The sequence below is a fragment of the Heteronotia binoei genome, chromosome 5 (genome assembly GCF_032191835.1).
Source record: "Heteronotia binoei isolate CCM8104 ecotype False Entrance Well chromosome 5, APGP_CSIRO_Hbin_v1, whole genome shotgun sequence".
NCBI lineage: Eukaryota > Metazoa > Chordata > Lepidosauria > Squamata > Gekkonidae > Heteronotia > Heteronotia binoei.
This window is the reverse complement of record NC_083227.1, coordinates 59198350-59223825: the sequence shown is the minus strand read 5'-3', so window position 1 is coordinate 59223825 and position 25476 is coordinate 59198350. Positions and strand designations below refer to the sequence as shown.

General features: G+C 40.0%; 1 protein-coding gene across 8 annotated transcripts in view; it reads left to right on the top strand.

Moving 5' to 3' along the window:
• The window catches only part of FOXP1 (forkhead box P1), a 743550-nt gene that overhangs the window by 404990 nt on the left and 313084 nt on the right, over positions 1 to 25476 (top strand). For all 8 annotated transcript variants that reach the window (XR_009555435.1, XM_060239546.1, XM_060239545.1 and 5 more), the window contains exon 4: positions 214 to 395. Coding sequence is in view for 7 of the 8 variants with exons in the window: in XM_060239546.1 (XP_060095529.1) it covers positions 225 to 395 (171 nt within the window). In the remaining variant the exon portion in view is untranslated. The remainder of the gene's footprint in view (positions 1 to 213; positions 396 to 25476) is intronic.

Here is a 25476-nt window from a genome sequence, read left to right as displayed (position 1 = left end):
ATTTGGAACAAGAATTTACTTTGAAAATGAAATAGCTCTACCAACAGATAAACATAATCTAGTAGCATGAACTGTTAATGAAAATATAAATCTTAGGAAAGGAAAGGACAAATGTTTACAATTGTGGCAGGCTTTAAAAAGAGGACATTATATACAAGTGTTAACAGCTGCTTTATTGCTCCCCCCCCTCCTTCTTCTCTTAAATTATTTCAGGTTTGTGAGTCATGATGCAAGAATCTGGGACTGAGACAAAAAGTAATGGTTCAGCCATTCAGAACGGTGCAAGCAGTGGCAACCACTTGCTAGAGTGTGGCCTTCGGGAAGGGAGATCAAACGGGGAGACACCTTCTGTAGACATTGGTCCTGCAGATCTAGCCCATCTTCAGCAACAACAGGTACTGTAAATTACATTATACCTTTTTCCACTAAAGGGGCAAGGAAACAAACAAAGCATTTAATTGCATTAAAAAAACAAAACAGTGTGATGTATTCCCCTGCAAAGTAAGTACTTGGAGAAGTGCTTTTTGGACTGCTTGCTTTCTGTTTGTGTGTATGATTCTGCAAGCTTTGATTTTTTTTTTAAGGGGGGGGATGTAATGCAAATATAAACAGAAAGTTAATACTTAATAGGTTGGAATAGCCTTTTAAAAATTGACTCATCAGAAAGATACAAGGATTGAATCTTGATTTTGTTTTCTTTAGATACCTTCAGAACACAATTTTAATAAAAAACATGGGAATATGTGTTTTTATGATAAAGCATATGATAAAGGGTTTTTTATATATAGTTAACTTGGCATCAAACAAAGGGTTTTGTTTTATAAGTAGATAATATCACGCTGAATGTACACGCAGGTACTGGGATTTAAGGAATCATGAGAATAAAAGTAATATTGTTATTTTGTAAAAAAAAAATTAATAAGTTACTTCCTTAATGTGGATCATTAAAAGGGACAAAAGATGGGGGTTTTTCATGGTTTACAAACATGTTTATAAGTAAAGCCTTGCTCTTCTGTAACAGTTACAACATTCTGAACATCTTTTAAAGAAGCCTTTGGCTGCTGTTTAGACTCTTCAGAGTGCATGACAGTCTTGTCAGCAGGTTGTTGTACAGTATTTAAAAAAAAAATGATGAAAACACATTTTATAAAGCAAGAAGGCAGCTTTGCTATTTTTTTCCCCAAGGTGGAAAAAAACCCCTAGAGCTTCACTACAGTTAAAAAGTTTGAGATTTGCATGATGCTAAACACAACAGACAGTTATTTCAGTCATTTCTTCCTATAGGTTTCCTTACTTGAAGTGAGAATACAATCAGTGAGAAAATCACAGCCATGCTGAATTCATTACTGCAGTAGTCACACAAAACCATGGATAAAATTTCAATAAGTGCAGGCCACAGTTGAGTAAACAGTTGCACTGAAACTTAATTCCTGTTGACTTTTCCCTCATTCTTCGCCAGGGGCACATTCTGAATCGTAGTGCAAAGACAACAGGGGTTACAGCTTTGATTAATATTGGACACTGGAAGGGAATTAGAATGATAAAATATGTTGGCACCATGCAGGACTCCAAAGCCTTCTTTCTGAGAGCCTTCACATCAAAATGAACTAATTGCACTGTACAAGTTGAGCATAATGTTGTTTTTTAAATGGGAGTTTTAGTCCCATCCTGTTGTTGGTATGTATGGGGAGAATCTATCGGCATTACCCTGCTTGTGAAAAATGCAGACTGACTGTTATATATGTTTTCACCAAATATTAATCAGACCTAAGGGATATCGCCTTCTGGCCGCTCTATGATCACGGCCCCTCCATAATCAACCAGGGGAGTCGCTGTTGAGTGAAGTGATACCTTAATTGTGAGTGTAACACATCACATCACTCAGTCTCCGCCCATTAGGGTGCATAAGGAGAGGCGACAGTGCATTTCAAAGAGAACACCTTACAGACCAGTTGTCCATTGTCTGGCCAAACCAGCTAGATAGGCTGGATGGATATAAGACACTGAAATGGCAAAAATAATTTCCATCATGCATGAATTCCACCACATTCACAGGAACAAGTCACTAGCTATGACTGACCGTTTCACCTTTTCCTCACCTACAAACCATGTGTTTAGTTCAGTCTTTCCCTTCAACTTCCATATTCTCTCCTTTCGTCTTAACCATTGTATTTTGTTTTATTGAACAAGTCATTTCACACTCTAATGGCATATCCATTCTTACACATTTGCATGCATATTTATTTTTGAAGCAGGGTAATATCTAAACTGCCCTCGAAATTTATCTTACAACACACAGGTCGCTGTGGTTTCTAGATCTTCTACTGCTAAATGCTGAAAAGGGGGAAAAATGCTGTTTTCAAACTGCTAATGCAAGCATACAACATACAGCATAATGTTTAGATGTTTCTCCCTATACAACATATGCTCTCAGGTCACTTAACAGAATGCTTGATATAAAATGCTCATACAATAAATATGAATGGCTGTTAAGTAAAACTGCTGTTTCTTGGCAGCAATGCAATATAAACTCTTTATTCCTCTCCCCTTCATTTTGACAACTGCATTGTATTGTCTGATCTATCAGAAAAAGGAACTTTTTGCCCTGCTGCTTTGTCAAATTTATTGTTAATATACATCCTTAGTACAAGTAGCAAATTCAAGAGATATTTTGATTGGCTCACCTATCTAGATTTAATGGTTGTTCATTGTATGTTTTGTGAATTTGGGCTTGTAGTGCTACTGAGGTTTAGCAAAGCAAGTCAGGCAATCCTGTGAGGATGCTGCCAGGAAAAAAAAAAGCACTGGGCATATTAATTTCCAAAGTACACAAATTATTTCATACAATGAGAATCGCATTTTCACATTTTGATGGCATGAATATTAGTATGATACAGAAGAATAAGAAAATGAAGATATTGAATTGTTATCCTGTCCTCAACTCTAAATCTCAGAGCGGCTTACAATCTCCTACATCTTCCCCCCCCACAACAGACACCCAGTGAGGTGAGTGGGACTGAGAGGACTCTCACAGCAGCTGCCCTTTCAAGGACAACCTCTGCCAGGGCTATGGCTGACCCAAGGCCATTCCAGCAGGTGCAAGTGGAGGAGTGGGGAATCAAACCCGGTTCTCCCAGATAAGAGTCCGCACACTTAACCACTACACCAAACAGGCTCCATAAAGGTCTGGAAACCCCCAAATTAGGATATGCAGTCCAGAGGTTCCAGATAAGGCAAATTGGCTCAATTCATTATCATGTTTGCACTAACAAAGAACCCAAAGCAGGGTTTGATCTGCTTGTTTGCTTTCACTGCTCAGTGCTCCTGTTTCTATGATACACAGAGTTCCAGGAGCACAGTAACAGCTGTTGCAAAGGCTTGTCAATTCAGATATTATTAACACAAATAATGATTTGCAAGCCCACTTCAGAGTTGGTGGACTCTGCTTTGCTGCTTAATTTTGAACCAAGGTTTGTCAATTACGACATCACTCCAAACCGTAGTTAAACTTCTTGAACTGTGATTTGGTATAGTGTCAGAACTGAGCTACTGCGTTGTACTTCCACATTATGGAATCATCTCCACGCAATTTCCACATTTTTGATAACAGAAATATATTGAAAGGATAAGTTGTATCCCTACTGGGATGAATTGCATGGCATAGACTTCTGAAATGCAAACTCTTTCTTAAATTTTAACTTACACTGCATTTTATATTTAAGTATGGCACTCATGAGGGTGGGGGAGTTATGTACAAAGAAAATAAATATATTTAGGTGTAGTTTGTTTTCTGTCTTAAAATACACATTAATCTGAACAAAAGCAAACCTTTAGGTACTTCTCTTGATGTCAGTCATGGGAAAGAACTTTGTTCCAGTATTGCTTTTGCTTGCAAGAACATGCATATTTGCTATGAACAAAGAGGGAAAAAGGTATACACTTATATAAGAAAAAGTGCTGATCAGTTGCTTTCCATCTGTCTGTCTTGCGTAGAAGAAGAGGTTCAGAAAGGGAAAGTCTTAAGCTTTTAGTTCATAAAGCTGATGTGCATGTAAACTATAGGAAGAAGTCAGGTATTGCAAGAAGTCATATAATAGGTTGTCACAAGTCTTCTTCTCCTGCTAGAGCTTTCTGGCCATGATTACTGTTCCTTGAGCCCAGTACAGCTTGTTGGCTGTGTAGTTGGACAAAATGTGCATCAAAAGTTTCGTATGTTTTCATAAGTCTGCATCATCATGGATATGGGTGCTACTTGCTTTCCATTATAACTGATCTCCTTCCTGACTTCTGTCCTGACACCTAGTCTGTTTGCATCCTCCAGCTTGCTTGGCTACTCCCTGGAGGACCATAGTCCTTCCCATTTTCCACCATGAGTCATCAATATTGTCACGCCCCTGGTGGCCCCCACCATGCCCTGCTGTGGCCGCTGCTCTGGGTGTGCCCTGACTCTGCTCGGGGCCCGTCCAGGTGTTCCGGAGGTCTCAGAATTGGGAGGGCAGAGCTGGGTTACTTCACCCCTCTTGCCTCTCCCCAGCTGTGCTCGGGCTCCACTCCCTCTCTCTCTGTTGGCTGCCCTTGCACTGCATCAGCTTGCTTCCTCCTTGACCTCTCAGCCTCTGGCCTTTTATCCTTCCCCCGACCCTCTCCCCGCCTCCCAAGTCCCACCCCTGACTGGCTCCACCCTCACTCATAAGTAAGGACGCTGAGGTGGGGTTTCCAGGGTCATGCCCTTCTTGGGTCTGCTGAGGTGGCTGGGGTGTCGGTGCTGTGTTTGGGCTCAAGGGTTCAGCCTTCCTCGCTCTCTCTGCTGCAACCACGACCCCGCTAGCTTTCCCGGGCCCGGGGGCGGGCACATTGGCTCTTCGGACTAGCGGGTGCCTCGGCCATCAGGACCTCGCCTGGAGGCTGCGAGGTATGTTGGGGAGTGCAGGGGGGACTTCCGGCGGAGTCTCCTCTCAGCCAGGATGGGACAAATATTCACGAGTATGGCCCTGGTTGCAACCAAATGTACGAACCATTTTGGACACAGTATTTAGTTCTGTGTCTGGTACACCGATTGACCTGACCACATATCTTGGCCTAAGTGATGAGCCTGTTTGGTACTTGTGATCAATGTTTTTATAATCAGCATTGTAAGAAGTTTGCAGGTTTTGTTGTGATCTGAAATCAAGCTTGTTGGGAAACAGCAAAATGGGCCTTGATTAAAATTGTGTTCTTTATATGAAATGTGATTATTGTGACTGATTTCATTGGGTTTATTTAGGAAACATAACACTAAGAAACTTAATATCAGATTGTCAACAAGTACAAGTGTCATAACTGAACCTTTCTGAAAAGTATTTGGAGGAAGTCATAGGCAAGAGTTTAAACCTGTGAATTCTACAGCAGAGAGTAAGAATCTAGGTACCTTCTGACACAGCTCTTTAAAAAGTCATGTATGAATACAACTGTTGCAAGCAATGCCATCCAGGAAGTATGATATGTATATCTATTTCCAGGGTAATTTTGTAGAAAAATAGGTGGTGAGCTCATCCAGGAATTGTTATGCAGCTGCACCTACTATTCAATGGACAAGGTGGGAAGGAGGAGGGGGAACTGTCAGAAAGGTTCAGGAGCTGCACTCCTGTGAGCTTCTGCTGAATTCAAGGCCTGTCTATTTCTAACAGAGAAGATCATTTTCTGGACCATGTGTGTATTTTGGGGACAGATGTCTTTCACACAACCTGTGAGACCATATTAAGAGAGCAATGTTGGCACCATGTAATGGCAGCAATGTAATGGAGGAAGCAGCCTTCAATATCACGATAGAGTCAGACAGTGGTTCCAGAATTGGAAATTATTTGTTGCAGGGGAGGCATCTGTTCTTGATCACAGGCTGAGTCCTTTGAGAAATGACACTAAGGGTATAGACTTCTTCCTTTGCTGCCAGACCAGCCTTACCTAGTTAGCTTGAAACAGAGGGTTTTTTGTTTTGTTTTGTTTTTTGCTCTCCTTCTGGAGCATGGAGCATTTCAGTTTTATTTCTCTACTACACCTAGTTAAGATAAATTGGAGGTCATGGGACAAGGATAATCAATAGCACGTTCCAGTGGATGTGTCTCTTTATCAACTGGGTTCTCCTCATCTGTGCCCTTCCTTCCCACTATGCAGGTGTGTTAATTTTTGCCAGTGGGGACAAATTTTAGTGTTGTGCCCTTCTCCCAGACACAAAAAGGAGCTTCCATGCCTGTTGGCAGCTGTTGGCATCCCCCTCCTCCCCCATATTATGTGATTATCCTGTTAGATTGCCCGTTGCTTACTCCCCACCAATGCTGCCTGATCAAACCACTTTTCCTAACACCCAATCTTGTGACAGATAGAAGAATAGAATTCTTGCTAGCTGATAAATATTCCTCAATCACTGAGCAGGTGGCAGTTTTTGGCTCTAGCAGCGAAAGAGATAGAAACTAAAAGTGGTAAAGGAGTTAGGTGAAGATTATGTTTCTACTCTTCTTAGTTAAGTTCTGATTGCACTTATGTTTTGCTATGCTGCTTGTATCGGAGAACTCCTGTGGACTGTCTGTTTTTATTTTCCCTCTAATTTCCTTCAGATTTTGTATTCTTCCCTGCTGTGCCAATAAAGGTTGTGTGTGTGTGTGTGATTAAGGCTAAGGGACTGAAGGGCAGAAATGTTCACATATTTTAAATGAATATAAATAAATTTGGGCCAAGAATAATCAGTTATCTGATTGCTAGGACCCTGCACATGTGTGTGTATATGTGTATATATATATGTGTGTGTGTGTATGTATATACGTATGTATATGTGCGTATTTATGTATGTGCGTGTGTGTATATACACACACACACATATTGGCCACTCTGTGACACAGAGTGTTGGACCGGATCGGCCACTGGCCTGATCCAACATGCCTTCTCTTATGTTCTTATGTGTAGAGTGTTTTCCCTCAGTAACAATATACATCTGTCAATCTAGCTTCCATTTTAGTGATTAAGACATGGATTATTGCTCTCCCCCACTATCAGATTTCCCAACAGTTTTTGAGGGGAGTATGTAGATGCACTAATTAAATCAACTAAGTACTCATATTATGATCACAAGCAAATCATGGTTCCCTGGATAAATTGATAGTATGCCATATTGCAGATATTACTTCTTTTAAGACTTCTATATATGCCTTTTAAGACTTCTATATATGCCTTCTTATGATAACTACTGAATTGTAAATTGTGGATGAAAGGAAATAATTGGCACTAAAAAGCTCAACTACATTTTACATTTAGGTTAATTTACATCTTAAGAGATTTTAAAGATGTAAATTTAGTTAATTTATATATTTTAAACAGACTGGTTAATAGCCCATCTTTTCAAAGTTAAATGATTGTGACTACACATTGGTTTCATACAGCACATACCTAGTGCTGTCTTAGTGGTATGTGTTAATACAGCTATTCCATACCATACCATACCAAACCTTTAATGGCATAATAGATTCAGATAAAAATACACAGAATATAAAAATTTAAACATTGGAGATAAAATCAAAATAAAACCGAGCTTACAGATACATTCAAACATGCTCAGAATTAAATTTAAGGATGTCAGCCAGAAATTTTGCCACAGCCTCACTAACCACCCCCTCAGTATCACTCAATAAATAATAACAGGGTGGCAGAATAGACAAATCTGGAGAAAAAGAAAGCTTGCCAAATAAATCTTTACGGAGGTTATGGTAAAAAGAACAATCAAGCAATATATGCTGGATTGAGTCAGGGGTATTCGCTCCACAGGAGCAAAGTCTGTCGGCTAAAGGGACTCGCTGATATCTCCCTTGTAAAACTTTGGAGGGAAACGCGTTTAGTCTGGCCAACATAAATGCCCTGCGATGACTTGGAGTGGTTAGGTCTGATAGATAATTGGGCATTTTGCCACAAAAAGCATAAAGACCTAAGGAAGCTGGAGAGCAAGTATAAGGGAGAGTTGGCCGTAATTTCGTTTCCTCCAATTCCCACAGTCTCAGTTTAATACATCTGAAGATATATGACTCTTCAGAGGTAGAAAAATCATCTACCTCTAACCCCAATTGATTGAGTTTAGACAGAAGCACTGCTGTCCAGGACGAAATATATGGGTCTCTTTTCATACAATCAAGAAGGCTGTTGGGATCTGTTCTAAAATGAATTTTGAGCCAGAATTTAAACACTGCAATCCAGGCTTTTGTCTCCACCAAAGACTGACCCACTTCAGAGCAGAGAGCAAAGTAGGACACACATTTTGGCAAACCAAGAATTTGTCTAAAGAATGAGGCTTGAATGCCCTCCACTTTCCTGGTAAAAGCTGAGATCCATATAGGGATACCATAGAGGATTTGGGCAAGCGTTTTGGCTTTGAATACTTTAATAGCTGCTGGAACTAATTGGTTGCCCCTTGCAAAGAAAAACTGTTTAATTTGAGCAGCTGAACACTTAGCCAAGTTGATGGTGTTGTTACGATGTGAAACCCAGCTTAACTTGTGGTTAAAAGTGATCCCCAAGTATTTAAAATTTTTTGTTTGCTCGATTGTTGAATTGCCAATAAACCATCTCTGTGGGCCCCAGCAATTTGAAAAGACAACTACTTTAGATTTGGTATAATTGATAGTAAGTGAATTACAATTACAGTAGTCATAAAAGGCGTTCAAATACCTTTGCAGGCCCACTCTTGTACAAGAGAGGATGGTAGTGTCATCGGCATAAAGTAATAAGGGGACCGCTCGGCCTGCAAGTTTAGGCGGATGACCATTGATAGGGGTCAAAAATTGTGCCAGGTCAGTTAAAAATAAATTAAAAAGATGTGGGGCCAGCACACAACCTTGTTTTACCCCCTTTAACACTGGGATTTTACTAGTCAAGTCACCGCTAGAAGAAAATTTCACTTGGCAAAAGGTATTAGAATGAAGTTTCCTCAAGAGAAACAGCAAACGAGGGTCCATTCCCAGGTAACCAAGCTTGATCCATAGTTGGGCTCTATCTATTGAATCAAAAGCACCCTTCAAATCGATGAAGGCAGCATATAATTTTTTTGACCCGGTATGCATATATTTTTCAGCAAGGAAGGCCAGAGTGCAGCAGTGATCCATAGCAGATTTGCCTTTGGAGAAGCCAATCTGTTCAGGACCTATGATGTTGCCTAGGCGCATCCAGTCAGTTAATCGGAGTTCTAAATGTTTTGCATACAATTTGCCCACTATAGATAATAAACTAATGGGGCGGAAGTTTTCTGGTAACTCCAACCCCCCCTTTTTGTATATTGGGATAATTATAGAGTCAAGCCAAGAGTCAGGGATGGAGCCATGCAGATCGATAAAAGAGAACAATTTTGCAAGGGGCAAGAGCCACCAATCGGCAAACTTTGTGAATACCTCAGCGGGAAGGCCATCAGGGCCAGGTGCTTTACCCGCTTTTAAATCCTTCAATAACTCACTGATTTCCTCTAGAGTTACTGGAGGCCAGACCGGCATATCAGTAACTGAGGGGTTTGCTAAGATAGGAGGGGATACACATGGGGCAGCAAAAATGTTAGAGAAGTAATCAACCCATGTTTGCTCAGAGATATTTGGGTCAGTAACAGAATTGTTTTTTAGATTACCTGAAATGATTCTCCAGAAGGCCTTATTATCGTTAGATTTTATCGAGTGGTAAAGTTGGTCCCATTTATTCTGAAAGAAAGCTTTCTTTTTGGATGTAGTAAGCTCCAGGTAGGCTGTCTTGTAAGCAATGTAGGCCTTAATTTTTGATTGGTCTTTGGAGTGACAAGCCTCTTTAAAATGAGCTCTCAGTTCTTGTTTCCAAGCTAAACAATCTGTATCGAACCAGCTGGAGAAACTAGACCTAGACAAGATCACCGGTTTAGCTTTGGCACTACAATAATCAATTAATAATGAAAATCCTGAAATACAGCTATTCAATGTGATATTATCAGCTCCCCCATGACATTGCTTGACCCCATCCATGATATCATTCAGCCCTGCCCAGTAGTCGCAGCGTTTAGGATGGGGATTTGGCAACAGCACAGTGTACTAACGTCCAGTGGGCTTAGCTACATAATGTGGGTCATCAGAAGGAAAGATTCAAAAGATAATTGGATCACTAATTAGTGTACGCTAGTTGAACACCTGAGTAGCCCTCAGGAACTCATGGTTCCTAAAAAGATGCTGAGTTGTTGGAGAAAAGAAGTTTTGACAAGAAAGTGAAATGCCCAGAAACGCTCTGGCAGCCTCAAATTGCTAGAGGGAAATATCGCATCTGATGAAGTGTGAGCCAGTAGATCAGCATGGCCAGAGGCTGTTATAGGTCATGCTGGACCACAGAAACATGACCATACAAAGCACAGTGTACTTGTTGGCATAGATAAAAGAGAATGGAAGTTTGAGTGCCTGTTGTTTTAACAATGTCTGATAATGACTCTAGAAGAAACTTTAGCTGTTAGCTCTTGTGAGGTTTTATGAAAACATCAGCTGAATTAAGTGGTTTACTATTATAGAACTGTAAAATACTAATATATGGCTTCAATGGAAAAAAAGATGGGAAGACTATATTTGAGAAAAGCAACAGAAATGCAGGCAGTTACTCAATATAGAGGGCCCTTTTCCTTTTGTGATTAACAGTGACATAAGAGTTTAAAATTATCTCCCTTTTTGTGTATGTATTTTTTTTTACCCACTAACTCCCAGTAACTAGAGCTTTGATAACAGATTCTATACACAGATTATAAAATGCATTTTGCAAAACTGGCCAAGTTATATCAGTGTTCTTTTAAAGAAAAAAATGCATGAATGCATTCACGCACATATGAACACACACACACAAATTGGTGTTCTATAAGTTCTTGCACTAATTAACAAACCACTGCTGAGATGGCACAACTGGCGGTGTTTATAATTTACCCAATGGAATGGATTGTGCTTTTAATCAGATTGTTTGATAAAAAAAAGGTTAGGGAGTGAACGGTTTTATAACAAAGTAGAATAGCACTGCATACGCAAGCAGTACGTAGAAGAACAACACGGAAGTTTTTACAGCAAAACAGCACTTTCATACAGGAAAAAGTTCCCTTTCATCACTTTGTCTTTTGAACTGCAGCTCAGTGTATCTGAGAAGAGTTACATGTAATCTTTTGAAAGCTTGCATTAAATTACCAGTTTAATGTATACACGAGTAATAGTTGTTAAGGAGAATTTAAATAAGGCATTCTACATTTTGTATTTTCCTCTGAACTAGGTTTCCTAGCTGCATCCCTCAGCTCTAAAATAAACGAAAATTAGGCAGGAATTCGGCAAAATACTTTGTACATTGTGCGTAAGGCCATAAGTGAGTAATTGGTGTCCCTCCCTTTGTCAATACATTCAGTATGATTGCAGGAATAACTTTTCAAGTAAAGTGCTCTTTGGACTCGGTATACAGATTTAACAGGTTACACTCAAGCCTTAAAGTTGCAGTATATATTTAAAAAGATTACTTTGGGAGGTACTGTTGTATTAATTATAGAGCTGAGACATGGTTGGCTTTCCAAGTGCTTAATTAGTTTCAGCTAATTCTCAAACAGCTATCTCTTCCTGGTGACATCATCTACTCTACTCCTACACTTGATTAATTCTATATAACCTCTTTCTGTGGAAGATTGAGACATATTATGGGAAATCTATTTAATCTTTGCTTATATATCTTTTTTCTGCTTCTAAAAACTTCTTAAAATCATTCATCAGATATTATCTTTTGGGTTACAATTAAAGTGTGCTCTGATTTTATGTGATAACAAGTAAGAATGGGATGGAGGTGCTCTCAATTATTTTGGAGGAGTTCCTTTCATTTTCACACTGCACTTGAGTTTCTGTATTAGCCTGGATGTGTTGTGATGCTCTCACATCTGGAAGCTGATTTTTGGAAGCAGTTCCTTCTCTGTCTGGTTATTCAGCTTCCCTGTTATTGCAACTGAAGAGATGACTCCATGGTATAGACTGATATCAAAGTCAAGTGTTCAAAAAAAAGTGCTGAAACATTGTGTCCTATTATCTGTTCTTAAAATGGAGTGTATGCCATGGCAAGTAAATATGCTCTTTGGCACAGTAACCACTTTTATTCTTTGTAGTTTTTCTGTTTCTAAGTAACAGGAATAATAGTCTGTGACAACAAGTTAAACGGTGTCTTTCCAGGTAAGTAGATCAGCTGGCATCCTCTATAAAGAATAAGCTAGTGTTTCAGTCATAATATAAGCCTCTGCTGAGACTGGTTCAGACTGAGACTGAACATAAACTTGGCACATAGCTACCCAGGTCTCTATGGTCTTATAAAAGTCCATCAACGTGTCTACCAAATGTGTGGATAGTCTCCTGAAAATTTTGGCGAATCTGTTCTAAAATGCTCTGCTTGTTGTAAGGACAGTAGAAAAATTCCCTTCCCTTGTTATGAAGCATTAGTATGTTGGTTACATGAAAGATGCATTTTTCATGTTGATGTTTTGTCCTGTCTTTTTGATATTTTGTCCTGACTTCTGTAAAATATGTCTATATTACTCAGGTAGAAAGACAGACTCAAAGGATCTGTTGTTTGTGGCGTGTCCAAACCTGTTTTTAGATTGACTGGTGAGAGTATTCCCTCTGAAATTAAATCTACATAGGTAGCAACTTTTTATTCTTGAAGTAATTTGCCAGAAGATAATGGTGCTTGTAGTGAGACTTCTGTGAGAGTCTGGTAGACATTAAGTCTTTACCATGGAAGTGTACAGTCCTGTTAAGTTAATTTTGTCATCAGAAGGAGAAATCTGTGGATCCTTGTAAGAAACTTATTGTTAGGTTTGCCTCCAAGAAGTGTGATAATAGGCTTATAGTTGTAGGACAGATGACAAGCCAACAAGGTATAAGCTCTTACACATCTATGTTATTGCATGGACATTTTTTTTGTTTGTTTGTGGCCATTAAGTTTCTGCTGGTGTTTGTGCTATTCAGACAGATGTAAAATCCCTTTCATTCAATACTATGAAGCATCTGTGGCAACCAGTGCCTATGGAATGCACTCATAAGCTCGGATCCAGTGAAAGATTTCCATGGATGGAAGCAGGAGGATATTTGCTGATTCCACCCTCCCATTGCAAACCTCCAACCCCTTTCTCATGCCATTCCTGGGAGGTCAACATTACAACTATGTCAACAGCATGACACAGAACACCTTTCAGGTCGTCTACCATTTGTGACATCCAAAACTGGAAGACCTCCAGGGCAAGATCCCAAAGGGACTACCAGAGGATAACACTTATAGCATTATCTAATACAGAGGTGTCAAACATGCAGCCTGTGGGTCACATCCAGCCCACACAGGGCTCAGATCCCTCCCCCCAAGCAACTTCTTTCTTCTGCTTCCTTTTCCAGTAGCTGCTGCATCATAGCTTGCTTTTTCCCTTCCACTCTCTCAGTGTCTCTTTGCTTCCTGCTTCCTGTCTCTTGCCTCCCTCCCCCTCAGAGAGAGAGAGAGAGAGAGTGAGCAAGCACTGTGGCTGCTTCCTACTTAGTGCAAGAGAGATACAAAGAAATCTCTCTCTCTCTCTCTCTCTCATGCCTTCTCCAGGGCTGTTCCTCTTCCTTTGGAGAGGAATGGAGGGGGGGGGGGGAAGAGAGTCTCATGGCAGCTTTAAGAGCAACAACATTTTATTCCAGGTATAAAATTTTGTGTGCAAGCACACTTCTTCAGGCAGAGGGAGGGTGGGTAGATGGATGGATGGATTCTTCTGACAAGCACAATGTATGTACATTGAGGGAAACATTTTGGCTTATTCTGAAAAGTTGTTTTGTCTCTGGTTCGGGAGGACTCATCTCAAAAAGATGAAGGGTTAGCTGTTATTTTTCTACCGGGTAATGGATCAGAGTTGTCCACTGAGATGGTGACAAACAGTATGGAGTGTCTATCAAAGTCTCGAGGCAGCAGGAGGAAGGTTGCGGGCCTATCTTGCCTGGGAAATTATAGATGTTTGTATACAAATGCTAGAAGTGTTCGAAGTAAAATTGGTGAATTGGAATGTTTAGTGTTGGGGGGAAACAGACATTCTGGGAATTTAAGAAACTTGATGGAATGAGGAGAATCAGTGGGACACGGTGATTCCTGGATATAAGTTATATCGGAAGGATAGGGAGGGAAGGGTTGGAGGTGGGGTGGCTCTGTATGTCAGAGAGTCCAGTAAGACTGAGGTAAAAGAATTAGATTCCCTTCTAGAAATGCTTTGGGTCGAAATAGAGGGCCCAAAAGGAAATTTAACTATGGGAGTTTGTTATCGCCCACCAAATCAAAAGATAGAGGACGATTATAATATGACGGAAGGATTAAAGATAGCAGCTAAACGTAAAAACTGTGTCGTAATAGGTGATTTTAACTATCGGCAGATTGATTGGGTCAATATGTGTTCAGGTCGAGAGAAAGAGATTGAGTTTCTAGATGCTCTCAATGACTGTGCTATGAAGCAGATGGTCACAGAACCTCCCAGGGGTGAGGTGATCCTGGATTTGGTCCTAAGTAATGCCCAAGACTTGATGAGAGATGTAAAAGTGATTGCACTGTTTGGGAGCAGTGGCCATAACGTTATTGATTTCACCATTTGTATAAATAGGGAGTTGCCCCAAAAGACTAGCACAACCACGTTTAACTTTAAAAGGGGTAAATTCTCTGAGATGAGGAGGCATGTGAAGAGGAAACTGAAAGGAAAGGTAAATACAGTCAAAACCCTTGGGAAAGCTTGGAGGCTATTTAAAACTACAATCCTAGAAGCTCAGATAAAATATATACCACAAGTTAGGAAAGGCACAAACAGGTATAAGAAAAGGCCCTTCATGGTTAACAAACAAGGTAATGGAAGTTGTAAAAGGTAAGAAGAACTCTTTTAAGCAGTGGAAAGCTAGGCCAAGTGAGATTAATAAAAGGGAACACAGGCTGTGGCAAATCAAATGCAAGACTGTGTTCAGGCAGGCAAAAAGGGACTATGAGGAGCATATTGCAAAAAATATAAAGACCAATAATAAAAATTTCTTCAGGTATATTAGAAGCAGGAAACCAGCCAGGAAGGCAGTGTAGCCCTTGGATGATCAAGGGGTAAAAGGATTACTGAAGGAAGATAGGGAAATGGCTGAGAAGCTGAATGCATTTTTTGCCTCCGTCTTCACTGTGGAAGATGAGAAGTGTTTGCCCGCTCCAGAACCACTAATTTTGGAAGGGGTGTTGAAAGACCTGAGTTAAATTGAGGTGACAAGAGAGGAGGTCCTACAACTTATAGACAAATTAAAAACTAATAAGTCACCAGGTCCGGATGGCATATATCCAAGAGTTCTAAAAGAACTCAAAGTTGAACTTATGGATCTCCTGACAAAAATATGTAATCTTTCATTGAAATCTGCCTCCGTTCCTGAGGACTGGAAGGTAGCAAATGTCACCCCATCTTTCAAAAGGGTTCCAGAGGAGATCCGGGAAATTACAGGCCAATCAGTCTTTCAAACCGGGAAAGTTGGTAGAAAGCATTATCAAGGACAGAACGAGTAGGCACATTGATGAACACAAGTTATTGAGGAATACTCAGCATGGGTTCTGTAAGGGAAGATCTTGCCTCACTAATCTGTTATAGTTCTTTGAGGGGGTGAACAAACATGTGGACAAAGGGAACCCAATTGATGTTGTTTACCTTGACTTCCAGAAAGCTTTTGATAAGTTCCTCATCAAAGGCTCCTTAGAAAGCTTGAGAGTCATGGAGTAAAAGGACAGGTCCTCTTGTGGATCAAAAACTGGCTAATTAATAGGAAGCAGAGAGTGAATATAAATGGGCAGTCTTCACAGTGGAGAATGGTAAGCAGTGGGGTTCCGCAGGGCTCAGTACTGGGTCCCATGCCCTTTAACTTGTCCATTAATGATCTGGAGTTGGGAGTGAGCAGTGAAGTGGCCAACTTTGCAGAGATGACTCTAAATTGTTCAGGGTGGTGAGAACCAGAGAGGATTGTGAGGCACTCCAAAGGGATCTGTTGAGGCTGGGTGAATGGGCATCAACGTGGCAGATGAGGTGAATAGGGAACCAATGAGGATTCACATGAGAATCTGCAGTAAGAATGAGGAATCAGTGAAAATCATTAATTTATTCTGGGCCCAGTCAGAAAACTACAAGTTCACGTCCTTCATAAAATGATCATTCAGGTGGCTTTCACCATTATTTATTTATTTGCTTGTTTGTTTATTTAACATTCATATATCACCTTTCCACTGAAATAGGGTCCTCAAGGCAGCAAACATCAAGGCATTAAGACATTTAAAATATTAAGATGCATATGTGGTAGTCAATGTTTCCTCTAAGCTGCAGTCTTGTGAGCAAAATTCTTTGTGAGCTACTGGTACTAAAGTTGAAAGCTAATGGCATTAAAGTTGTGAGCTACTGCATAAATTATTGTTCTCTGGGATCTTCCTTCCTGAGCTAAGACAAAAATGTGTGAGCTGGAGGCTAAAAATCTGTGAGCTAGCTCATGCTAACTCAGCTCAGAGGGAACACTGGTGGTAGTTAATGTGGAAAGTTAGAAATGGGAAGACCAGGATTAAATCTCAACTCAGCTATGAAGTTCACTGTCTGTCTGTCTCTCTCGCTGTCACATGCACACACATTCACTGACTCACTAATCTATTCCATAAGGTTGTTGGGAACATAAAATGAAAGAAAAGGAATTGGTGTATGCATCCCTGAGCTTCTTGGAAGAAGGATATGGCATGAAAATGTGACTAAAAAGATGGATGCTTCATGTAGTTCCATAATTCCTTTAAATCTCTCCATCCCCCCCACCCCCCCTGTTTTTCCCCCTTCAGAATCAGAGCAGCTGTGATTCAAGGGACATATCTGGAGTAAGTGGAAAGGATATTTAACCCTTGCTCATCAGACCATTTCCCCACTTATGATCCTTGGCCCAAGCTATTTACAGCCTCACAGAGAAAACTTTTGAGATATACAGGACATACTTCAGAGTTCTCTGTTTGACTTTCAGACTTAACCACAGTCTACAAACTGTCATTTTCCAGCACCTTGCATTAACCCAGTGCTGGATAGACTCCAACCCATGCCTCCTTCTGCAAATCTACAAGTCTTAGTGCCTGTCAGCAAACAGTTTCTACTGCTGGAATAAGAGGGAAAAGGTTACAAACTATGTGGCAAAGGTTTAATGGTTCCACCGATTTTGATGGCTTTTGGCTTATTAATCTTTCCCACTGGGTGACTTACTTTATATTAATTAGTGGCATTTAATAGTTCAGTATGTCAGTACAGTTGCCAACAGTCCCCAGAGAAAAATGTCCTGTCCTTTTAATAGAGACTTAATGTGTGGAAATGGACAGCTAAGCTTTTCATGGCATGGAGGTAAGAAATATCACCTGGTAAATAACATCCCACTTAGTCTCTATTAAAGAAACTGGTTATTTTTCCCCCTACAAGCAGTTGGCAACACTGTATGTCAGGAGCAGAAGTAAACATCCTGGGAAAGAACTCCTTTATATTAGTGGGGAATTTGTTTCTTTCATCACAATTTTCAGTCATGCAGTTGTTATGTCAAAGCTCACTCTGGTGTTTTGTGTAGTGCAAGTCCATTGAACTGAAGGGGATTTGCATCAGCAAAGCACTTTTCAATCAAGAGGGTTTTTAAATAAATAAATAAATAAATAAATATATATATATATATATATATATATATATATATATATATATATATATATATATCTTACTTCACCCATATTCCCTTCCCATTCAGTGTTGAATGGAGGATGGCATGATGCAAATCTAAAAACTTTTAATTTGAAGGTTAATTTGAAGTGATATATAAATAAGACATGATAATATCAATTTCATGTTTACTGAAGGACATATTATACCTTTCTCAATAGGAAGAAAACTGTGTGCAAAAATGTATTTGTTTCTGTGAGGTAAAGCTCTAACATTGAGAACTTGGAAATATTTTTAAAAATCTAAACTAAAAGAAAAAATGGAATTATGGTAGGATCTGGATTTTTCTTCATTGCATTTCTTCATTGCATAACTCACAGAACTCTAAACAGATTTTAGTTACTTCCAGTGTACTCCAATGCAGAGCTAATTCAGTCTAATCTAACTGAAGTAAATGGATTTAGATTGGAGTAACTTTGCACGTGACTGGTCAGTTCAGCTTTTTTCTCTTGCTGGAATATCTTTACTTGATCAAAGTTTAAATTACCTTTCCCCCTGGGAAAAATATTCCTATTGTTTTTTTTTATTTATAGCTCACTTTTCTCTCCATTGGGGTCCCAAAGCATTTCACACATGGTACAGTGTAAACTGTGTTAACTAAACTTTAGTGTTAACTAAAGTATTATTTAGTTCAAACACGTTGTTACCAAATGGGTTCCTTACCATATGTTTAGATCTTGTCAAGCTGCAGGAGAATATTTTAGGTAACACAGTCCAAGACCTTAGTCATATGAGATGCATGAGGTATTGAGCAAAAGATAATCTCATTTTTGGTAATAATACTGTTTAGCGTATAAAGCTATAGAGCAGTGGTGTGTAACTTTTGTGAACCTTTGGACAAAATGACTGCTGTGAGCGAGACTCAGAATGACTGACTTTGGGTCTAATCGCAAAATGTTGAGAGATTTGAAGTCAAACATCCTCCTATGATGAAGGCAGACAGATGTTTCAAAATATGTGCCCCCTGCAGTCACAAAAGCAGTGCCTCCTGTGCTCTTTTGAAGTAAGTCCTTCTCTAGTGAATCGGAGGAAGACCAAGATTAATGGACATGACTTTGGGGATTCCTTCTCTGGAGTGTCGAAAAGATTCCACACAGACATTGCAAGATAACTTAGTATTGTTATTCTCCTATTACAGATGAGCACTGAGACTGAGAGACCTTCACAAACATGCATTTAGAACTCTGGGGAAGTGGAAAGGAGGGGGAGAAGAGGTGTTGGAAAGTAGACCATAGGGAGAGAACTAAACTCCCTTTCTCTTCCTTGTTCTTTGGCCTGATATGAGAAACTATTGGGGCTTCATTGCATGTGTTTATGTGTAATATTTAATTACCTTCGTTCGGAAAGAGTGATGGTTACATTGTATATCTTCAAGGAAGATCTCTTTTTCTTAATAGTACAAGCATGCATATATTTAAGGCTACACAACACTGCCCTCACTGCCAGCAAAAGATAAAGTCCTTCCAATCTTGCTTTCACCAGCCAGCAGGGGCAGAGATCCAACTCAGCAGGTGGTTGCCATCATAGCCTCAAACAGGCCCCTGGCATCCATGAAAGAGAGAGACTGAAACTGATCCAAATATATGGGACACCTCAAATTCACTTTGTATACAAGAAGACTTTTAAGTAGAGCTGAATGCAAGCATTTGTGTCTTCAAAGTAGCCTGCAAATATTTTGCAGACAGCTGGTGATGACTCAGCCTTCAAGTGGAAAAGGCCAGGTCAGGTAGGCCAGTCACCTTCGGAACAGGGAGGGGTTTTTTTCCCTCTCCAGTGAGACTGTGTGAATTTAATAGAAATCAGAAAGTTATCTGCACAGGAAAATAGCATTTGCTCTGTAAATTGTGAAGCCCTCATGAACAGCTCATTTCACACTGCTTTTAAATTTAAACTTGATTCACACTTGCTCATTTTCATGCTTCAAGGCCCAGGTAAACCAAATATTTCTTGTCAATTAAAACGTACGGAAATAGATTTTTTCCCAGGCTTCACTTTGTAAAAGTGTAATTTGAGCATTGCCATCTGTGTCACTACTTTGTACATTTTGTTAGCCATTACGATTCACTCCCTCTCTTGCTTTGTTTTAAGAAACACTAAAAATATTTTGTAACCTGCTTAAATGGTAAATTATACACACATATACATAAATGGTTTCAAGTGATTAACAAGCCATACGTTTTGTTTTCATGGAGGCTGAGGCCACACATGTTTAGCTGATCAGTCAATGACTGTAATATCTGGCGATATCTTGCATGTGTGAAATAACTATCAAGGGCCAAGGACCACAGAGCTTTCACATCATTGGAAACTGTACTTTCCATCGAAATAGTTTGTAGGTGCAGCCAAGTAATGTGTGATCAGATAAGTGTGTTCACATGTCAGTTACCCTACAAAACCATCTGAATTTGAGTCCGTTTAAAGACATTAAGTGCATGATGCATTTTTCTTCCACCATCAAGCCAGGATTAGTTGGCTTGTCCAGAGTTTGCCTGCTGAGGAGTCCATTATGTGTATGCTTTCACTGGCATTTGACTGTTTTGCTAGATGTAACAGGATCAGTCCTAAATTCCATTGCTTGTCATTGGAGCATAATATAAGGCTGGCAAGGGAAAAAACAAAGAAACAACCTAGAGAGCTTACCTGTGACTTGTAAAAATCCTACTCCTCTAACAAACTATGGGTAGTATATATAATCTTTCTTCCTCTATTGTATTCTCACAACAACCCTATGAAATAGGTTAGGAAAGGGACTGTTACTGGATCAAAGTCACCCACAGCAAGCTTCCTGACTATGTGGTTATTTTGCCTTCCCAAAGCTAATCCAGCATTGTAATGGCTCTTGTGGCTCATGCTGGGTGAGTTCATAGTGGTTTGCTGGGAGTGTAGTTGGTATTTCTGCAACATGTATATAGTAAAGATTGTGGTGCTGAATTTGCTGCTGGAACTCCTCTGTGTGGCCCTTAGCACTGATATAACAAATATTGACTCAGCAAAACTTAGGGTTGTCCTGGTCGTGAAATATTTGTATATAGCAGGGGTGGCCAACGGTAGCTCTCCAGATGTTTTTTGCCTACAACTCCCATCAGCCCCAGCCAGCATGGCCAATGGCTGGGGTTGATGGGAGTTGTAGGCAAAAACATCTGGAGAGCTACCGTTGGCCACCCCTGGATATAGGTTTGAATACTGCTGTTGTGCTAGTGGTTTTTCTGGAATTCAAGTGAGATTTAACCCTTAATAGTTTGTGTGATGAATCCAGCAATGAACAGATAGCACATAGTAAATAAATTGTATATCAGTTCCACAAAATTCAGATAGCCATTGCTGAAGGAATATTATGAAAAAAGATACCCCACAAACTCTGAGTTAGTACATTGTCATAATAATCCTGGTTATGATATCCAAGAGTTCTTTATTAGGAATGCCAAATGTTATTTGACCCTCTTTTGGTAAATATATGTGGTAATCTTTGCCATCTGTCAGATGGGAATGGATGTAGGAAAGACATGATATAAAAGTAAGTGTATAGCCTTTTTTCTGCAGTGAGCATCTAATCAGGAGTGACTTGGTATTGTTGCATTGATCTCTGCAGTTGATAGATGTGTAGTGATCCCACCATACAGTTTAGACATGGCATTTGCTAATAGAAGTTACTACATGACATAAAACATAATGTAAAATGTGGCATTCTCAAGCATGTGACTTTGAGCCAAACCATGTTTAATGATGACCTATTCCTCCTGAAGCCTGTTAACTACTAATAAAACATTTGTGGATAGTTTCAGATTGTTTTTGAAATATTTTTTTTTAAACGAGGGTACATTTGATCAGGCTTTTCCATCTCTGTTCATTTTTCTGGATCTTTGTTCAGTGTTCTGCATGAACTATTTAAATGACTGGCGGTTGTCCAGCGGTGTGAATCTGAAGCAGAGTTCTTTTTTATATCTTCTTAAAATATGAAACCAGGGGTTCTCATTTATTGATGGAAATGTATGTGAGGGTGTGTGGAAATATGATCCAGGACTTCTGCACGTAAATTCCCACTGCAATCCTTCGTGCTGTCTGAAAAGGTGCTCTCATAGCTTGCGGATCTTCAAGAGGTACTTGTGACATAGTGCTATAAAAATATATATGAAAGAGTCACAAAGAACCATAATACATGAAAATCTTTGGTTCCCAGCTGGAATATATTCTGCTTATTCCCTTTATCTTCAGTGACTTGTTTAACTAATGGAAGCAGTGGCAATTAAATGGTTCGGTTTCAAGATACGGTAAATATGGACATTAATATTGTTTAGTAGACTGCTTGAGAAAGTATAGGAGATTCTGCTCTAGGTATATATTTTATAGACTGGTTAAAAAGCAGGCTGTTTTTTCTTTCAGAAGTTTTATTTCATTGCTGCTGTGTTTAGGTACACAGAACATGATCCTCTAATCCAGGGGTGGCCAACGGTAGCTCTCCAGATGTTTTTTGCCTACAACTCCCATCAGCCCCAGCCATTGGCCATGCTGACTGGGGCTGATGGGAGTTGTAGGCAAAAAAACATCTGGAGAGCTACCATTGGCCACCCCTGCTCTAACCTATACACATTCTCTAGGCATCTGGAACAGCTGTCATTGATTGACAAGCACAGGGAGTGACATACATGCATATTAGGTTCCCCCCCCCCAAAGTAATATTTAGCATCTGAACCCCTTTCACAATAGGGAAAATGCTCTCCCCCATTTTTATCACAGAGTTATTTAGCAAGTTGCACTGATTAGCGGAGACCTTTTGAAGCTGTTTTATACATAGTTCTATCCTTTTAACTTGTGTGAAGACTGGATTATAAAGGCTTAGCAGTGATTAGCAATGTTTCTTTGCTCACGGAGAAGGGTACTTTTTAATTCTTTCAGTGTTTTGTTAACTAGCTACCTTTCTTCTAGTTGGAATGCTTGAATGGAAAGACAATGGTTTGGCACAATAAGTGATATATCAGCAATTGGAACTGTGTCTTACCTACTGGTGGTAGTTTTGCTGAAGGATTTATAAATCAGAAATTATTAATGTATACATTGTTTTCTCTGAGGCAGAAATGGTTTGTTGTCTTAGGAACAGTTGGTGTCTGTGACTTTTAGTGGTTTCCCTAAGGTTTCTGCTCCCATTTCCTCACATGGAAACCTCCCTCAGTATTGTAGGGAAAATAATTAGAAGTCATCATTTTGGGTTAAAATGTATGTGAGATCATTTATCAAATTTTTCATCTTGTCACTTTCTGATTAGGTTAGGCTCTTGTTAGATCTACAAAGCAGAGAGTTCCCATCAAAGATTTTGGCTAAGATTGAAAATGGGTGCTACACCATTGGAAGTCTTAGTGTTCACAACTCTTCCAAATTGACCATATTAAAAATATAGATTGCCCTAGGACTATAACAGAAGTGTTTCTTGGTAGTTTTCTTGTATTTTGAACTACCTTTTTTGTAACCATTGCTCTCAAAGATCAGTAAACCCAGAAATTCAAATGTTCAAGGAACTTGAACTACATGAGCATTGTTCATTTTGTAAGAAGAAGATACAACAATAACTGCTGATAGGAGAAAAACATATGACTGTATTCTAGAGTTTCATTATCTAAATCCTTCCAAATATATAATCCTTTTAGTCATTTAACACAGCTTCCCATGTATCAAAGTTCTTCCCATTATTCCAGGATACTCTATGTCTTGTTGGGTTTCCTTGCTTTTAGGCCAAAATCTTCCAACACTGGTTTATCAGCACAGGGAAGTTTGGGAGAGGGAGACATGTATACACTTTAACAAGTAATATGTGGTATGATTGTACGGTAAAGAAAGGCATCGTTTCTGCTTTTGCTTGTGCCTTTTGGGCTGTGCCTTTTGTCTTTTGGGTTGCCTTTCATAAGGATAATATTTTCTTATTATTATTTTGAATCCAAGTAAATAGGTATCACAAATAAGGACCACTAAGGATTTACTGGGGGCATCTTACTTTCCCCTTACCCACTACTTCCTCTTTCCCATTCCTGAATGCCTCTCCCCTTTTCCTGCTTCCTTTTTTCATTCCCAGCCACCTGCCAGTCTACTTTTATCTGCCCCCATCTAAAGATTTCACTCCCACTATCAGCCTCCACCAAGGAAAACTATGGCCCAGCTCAGTAGTGCTGGGCCCATTTGTGTGGTGCTTAGTGGTGGGCCCCAAGCAAATTAGGGAGGCGGTATTGCCTCCAGCCCCCGTCCCCAGTGGCTACAGACCCGAATAAAGAACCCACAAGGACTTGTGGGAGGCACCTGATTTTCCCCTCTGTCCTCCACCTAGCATTGCCCATATCCTCACTTTTAACTGCTTCCTTCTCTCTGCCCACCAACCAAATAACATTTTATCTGCCCCCCCTTCAGCTATTTTTATTTGTTTCATTTATACCCTATCTTCCTCCACAGTGAGGACCCAGAACTGCTTCCATCATTATCCTGTCCTCCATTTTATCCTAACAACAACCCTGTGACAGATCATGTTGAGAATGTGTAACTGGCCAAAGGTCACCCAGTGAGCTTTCATGGCAGAATGGCGATTCAAACTCTGATCTCTCTCTAAAACTCTAACCACACTGGTTTTTATCCAGTGGACTTGTGGGGGTGGGGAGAATTCGAATTTCCCCTCCTCCACTATTTCTTCTTTCTCTTCTCTGTATGCACCAATAGCCCCTTTCTCTGTTTTTCCTTTTCCCACTTCCTTCTCACCTACCAGTCAACCTACCTTTATATTCCCTCCTGTATTCAGCTTCCTGTCCTTTCCTCCTACAGGAAACCTTTGCCTGGAAAACTCTTGGCAGATCCCATCATATGGCTGGGCTGGACACAGTTACATGGTGCCAGCCGATGGGTTCGGCCCTGTTGTGCAATGCTGCCCTCCAGGCTGTGCCCATTTACACGGGCGGGAATATGCAAGGACTTGTGGATGGCAACTCACTTTCTCCTGTATCCGTATTTCCTCCTCTTGGCAGCCCTGTTATCTTCACCTTTCTCTATGTCCTTCTCACCTTCTCATCCAGCAACCAACCTGTTATTTGTCCTCCATGTTCAGTTATGTTTATTATTTTATGCTTCATTTATATCCCCACTTTTCTTTACAACTGAGGACACAAAGCAGCTTGCACCATTCTCTTACTTTATCTTCACAACAACCTTATGAGGCATGACTGAGAGTGTATGACTGCCCCCCAGTGTCACCCCGTGGGCTTCCACGGCCAAATGAGGATTCAGACCAGGGGCTTCCAGATCCACATTCACATTGGCTTTTGTGAGGTGGCTGTTATTGAACAGTTGCAAGCAGCTAGGCCTGAATGAGTCATAGAAGTGGGTGGTATCAAGTCAGCTAGCAGTTGCTGCTTGACATGCCCTGATGAATCCTTCCTTCCTTCCTTCCTTCCTTCCTTCCTTCCTTCCTTCCTTCCTTCCTTCCTTCCTTCCTTCCTTCCTTCCTTCCTTCCTTCCTTCCTTCCTTCCTTCCTTCCTTCCTTTCTTTCTTTCTTTCTTTCTTTCTTTCTTTCTTTCTTTCTTTCTTTCTTTCTTTCTTTCTTTCTTTCTTTCTTTCTTTCTTTCTTTCTTATTTGGGTGTGTTGAGAATTAGATATATTGATGTGCCAGTCTAATAGATTTCATCTCCCAACTTCAGCCTGCACTGATTTATCTACCTGTAAAAGAATTAACTCTACACAGGCAATTCT